Source organism: Triticum dicoccoides, chromosome 2A, assembly GCF_002162155.2.
Source record: "Triticum dicoccoides isolate Atlit2015 ecotype Zavitan chromosome 2A, WEW_v2.0, whole genome shotgun sequence".
NCBI lineage: Eukaryota > Viridiplantae > Streptophyta > Magnoliopsida > Poales > Poaceae > Triticum > Triticum dicoccoides.
Window position 1 is genome coordinate 776,985,951 of NC_041382.1, and position 4,411 is coordinate 776,990,361.

The 4,411-nt window shown below is 46.5% G+C and overlaps 1 protein-coding gene across 1 annotated transcript; it reads right to left on the reverse strand.

Annotated features, from left to right (window-relative positions):
- Positions 1-911: 911 nt before the first annotated feature.
- LOC119358448 (glutathione S-transferase U19-like) lies at positions 912-4,210 on the reverse strand. The gene is made up of 3 exons (XM_037624987.1): positions 3,930-4,210; positions 1,660-2,032; positions 912-1,426 (listed from the first exon to the last, which is right to left on the reverse strand). The coding sequence occupies exons 1-3, from the start codon at positions 4,208-4,210 to the stop codon at positions 1,088-1,090; spliced, it is 993 nt and encodes a 330-aa protein (XP_037480884.1). The 3' UTR covers positions 912-1,087.
- Between the last annotated feature and the right edge of the window lie 201 nt (positions 4,211-4,411).

The window sequence follows — 4,411 nt, forward strand, 5'->3', positions numbered from 1 at the left end:
ATTATATTTTGGTCATTATTTTTAACACAGTACAAACGCAGTCGCTCATATATACGCACATACACTCATCTCATGAACACACGCACACCCTACCCTATGAGCATCTCCGAGAGATTGAGCCGACATGTCATTTTGAGATTGACAAAGTCACCAAAGGCGCTTCATAGTCAACGGGGATGTCTTCTCCTACTGAACGTGCATCACCAGAAATCCTGAAATAAATTCAGAAATAAATGCTTGCACCAGGACTTGAACCTGGTGGGCTTGGGAGACCACTGTCGAACCAACCATCCAACCACCGGTTCGTTCACTGATTTTTTTTTGGGTTCAAATTATTTTTCTAATTTCTACAATGTATTCATATACAGGAATATTAAGGTTCAAAGTTGCATATTTTGAGATTTCGTATTTTGCATGTCTAAAACATTACGTGTTAGAATGGGGGAAATAAATGGTTGGAAGTAGTTTTTGGCTTACATCTCAACAAGTGTATATTTCTTTTATTAACTTCATAAGAAATCAAAGATCTTTATAACAAATTAAGCACCGGACATATATTCATATGACGTTTCATGTTTTTAGGCATGATTATTATATACAAGCACATATGAAATACATGGGAAAATGAGAATCCTTCTTTGCAAAAAGGGAAAAGTGAGAATTGATTTGGACATCACAAAATAAACACGACGCCCTCCCACCGTGCTAGTTTAAATAAAAAGTTAAAAGTTGAACATGACTACCATTGAAGCAACTTATTTGGAAATGGTCCGCAACTTCGACTCGCGGACGTAATTAATTGGGAGCTTTCCGCGATGCCCCATGAACAAGAACACACATTCGCCCAAGGCATATCGATTACCCCAGAAGAGCACAGAGCACATATGTAAACGGATAATCTAATTTTGTTTGCTCGATGAGAGATTAATAAGAAGAGTACAAGTTTCCCTATATTTTGTTTGTTTACCTGTACTTAGGTACACTGACACGTCCCATAGTGTATTATTTTTTTGTGTCAAACAATAATAGATGGAGTATTATACAAGTTTAAAGCATGATAGGTTTCGAGCACAATCTATGGCTCATTTCACTCTATGCCGTACCACTTCTTGTGCATCCTGTACACCTCCTCCTCATCTGGAAGAGTACTCCTGACGCTCTCCCTCTCCTTGCACCGCTTCTCCCACCGCATCAGCTTGGGACACTCCACCTCAAGAGCAAACGTTCCTTGTTGTTCATACGCTCGAAACATGCTCGATAACGGGATGACGACAATGTCCAGAAATCCGAACTCATCGCCGGAGAAGAAGTTCTTGTCTCCAAGCGCCCCCTCGAGTTGCCTGAGTTGGCGGATTAGCTCCCCCTTTGCGGCTTCTTTCTCATCATCGCCTTTGCTCTTGAACAGCCTCATCTCCGTGTTGAACACCTAGGTAAAATAATTCATCAGAGCAAAGGATGAGTAAACTGAACAAGCATGTTCATTTCAGCATAGATATTTTTTGTGTGCGTCAAAGTTCAAGAAATTGCATTAATAAAACAAATTTGGCTGGAAAAAAGAAGTGGTCTATATCATCAAGTAAATATTTTTAGCCGATGCAGTGAGCATGAAATAAACAAGACAAAATTGTTGTAAGGCAGGACGTGCGTTTAGTCGCAGACCTTGTGGTCAACGAAATCGGCCCAGAACCGGGCGGAAGCCCTCTCCAGCGGGTCGGCAGGGAGCAACTGTGTTCCACCTGCTTCGGCGTGACGGTGACCCCAGACCTCGTCGATGTACTCAAGGATGTTGATGGAGTTGCAGATGGGATGGCCACGGTGGATGAGGATGGGCACCATCCGGTACACCGGGTTCATGCGCAGCACCAGGTCACTCTTCTTGCGGATGCTGAGGTCCTCCTCGATGTACTCGAACGACACGCCTAACTCGCGCAGGGCTATCAGAACCCGCATGCCAAACAGGTTGGCCCAGAAGTCGACGAACACCACCTCGCTCTCTCCGGGGACCATGTTGTCGGCCATGGAGGTACGTGTTCTACCTGCAAGACAAGGCAGCACATATGAGATTTATAGAAGACCCTGCCTGCTATCTCCCTTCCATGGATGTCATCATGGCTGACGGCGACACTAGTTAGACACTTAGACCGGCGTTGTCGTGAATGTGTATGCCAGCCCAACAGATGGAAAGTTGGTGATTTTGACAATGACGGCTTGCTTATCTTTCTCATTTGAATTGATTTGCATTTTCTTTTGTCACATTTTTTTCTGTTAGAAGTCATGACTTCTTTCCCCTCAAAAAACAAAGTCGTGACTTCTTCAGAGTTACTTTCCTTGCTCAACTAGTATGTACATATGAACTTTTTAAATTTTATTTTATTCCTCTAAGAGTCTTTAATTCCAACATAATGTAGCAATATTGTTGTTCTGCTAGAAGGTACAAAAGGCCAGATATTACGTGCATAGAGATGAAATATTTGGTGAAAGTGGAAATTAGGGTCAAGCTTCTGGATGCCTTCTCAGCGAAGCATACGGAAAATAGCTATCAACAAACTACAAAATAAAAGTGTGAGAAAAGCAAAGGGGATCAACAAACTACACAACAACAATGCCTTCGAGGGAACGACGCTCAAGCGTCGCCGTCACCGGATCCAACCACCAAAGGCTAGATTCTATGTTTTCAGTTTTCATCCTGAAAACAAGTCCAAGTATATCCGAGCAATGTCTTCAACAAGATCACGACACAAAAATATCGCCACTGCCAGGTATAAGCAAGTCGTGTCAGAACTAGGATTTTCACCCCCGGAGCTCGAGACCAGGTACTCGGGAAGAACCACCAAATTGAAGTTAATTATCTGTTGTCGCCATTACTTCTCTCCCAACAGCTACATGCGCTGGGCTAGAAATCTCACCATCGCCACTACACAACCATACCCTCCGCGGCAAGTCATGTTTCATAGATTGCATCTCACCGTCGAAGGCAAACTAGCCGGAGTGAGAGCTGCCAAAACCCATAGTGAAGCCTTCGGGCTGCATCCCGCAACCTCACTGGTACGAGCTGCCGGCGTGTGTCGCCACGGTCATATCTGAAGAAGAAATCATCACAAATCAATCACCTAACTGAGACATTCGCTGATCTGATCGGATGCAACCACTATCGAGAAATGGAGCGACCAGCCCCAACCCTTATTAGCAGCAGCCGTCGGGAGTGCCGCTTGTAGCCCATCAAGCACGCCCCGGGCCCACGGCTAGGCCAGACATGGGGTATGCGCCACCGGATAGCAGCATGAGATCCCCGGCCAGCACGACGAGCAATGGAGGTTGTTCACGCCGCATCGGGAGGAAGCATCTCAGGACCGGAGGGGCAGCAGCATCGGCAGCCCTCAACGGGGGTGGGAGGGAGGAAGGTACACGCTTCGCCAGCAAGGAACAAGTGCCCCGCTGCCGCGTTCTTTGGGACCGACCAAAGCTTCACCAGTGGGCACCCTCCTGTGGCGGCGAGGCGAGACGAGGAAGGGCCGGGGAGAGGTGGTGGCGGGGGCTTAGGTTTTCTCCCCCGAGCCCGTAGGGGAGGCGAAGCAGGGGCAGGAGCAAACGATCTGTAGCGGGCAGTAGTGGCTGCTAAGCCATTTAGCGGGAATTAAAGCATGGGCATATCTGTACCACAAATAGGAGTTTTTCAGCAAAAAACTTGGGATTTTCAGTATAAATTCAGACATAAATAAGTCAACATACAAACCGTAACATAACCATCATAAATTTTAGGTATCAAGGACTATTATAAACAAGCATCACCGCTTAAGTTGATAACTAACCGCACATAATGCGGCAGTGGGTCAACAAAGCATGGCGGCATGGCTAAGATTGCCGTGGCATGCTCTCAGGTGGGAGCTCAGTACTAGTGCTACTAAATCAGCAAACGGACAAAGAGGAACTTGCCATTATCTGTTGGTGATGGAGTGGGAGTTGGAACTGGCTGAGACGACATCGTGGTCCAGAGTGCCCTCGTTGCAAGCTTTTCGGATGGGAGGGAGACAAGGGAATGGGGATAGAACGAAGATAGGTTTCCTTGGCGAGTTGGTCTATCGGAGCAACATTGGATTGACATTTTCCTGGGCCACTGTCTCGGCCTGCTGAAATGAGCCGTTCCCATGAAATTGCAGCGACCCAGACCGCTAAGCCATTTAACGCCATCTCGCGCCACCATCATGGTCATAGGGGCAGATCGTGGAAAAATGGATATGGCGTCAGGGGAGGCTCTCCAGCCGCAATAGCGCCTGTTTCGCCGGTGATTTTAATTTTTGCGTAGATGAGAGGCAGCTGACACCAATGATTTATAGGTGATCTAGCTCCGTTCGTTCGACGGCATCATGGCTGACACCTACATCAAGGACCCAGTATAGTTTCAACAAACAGA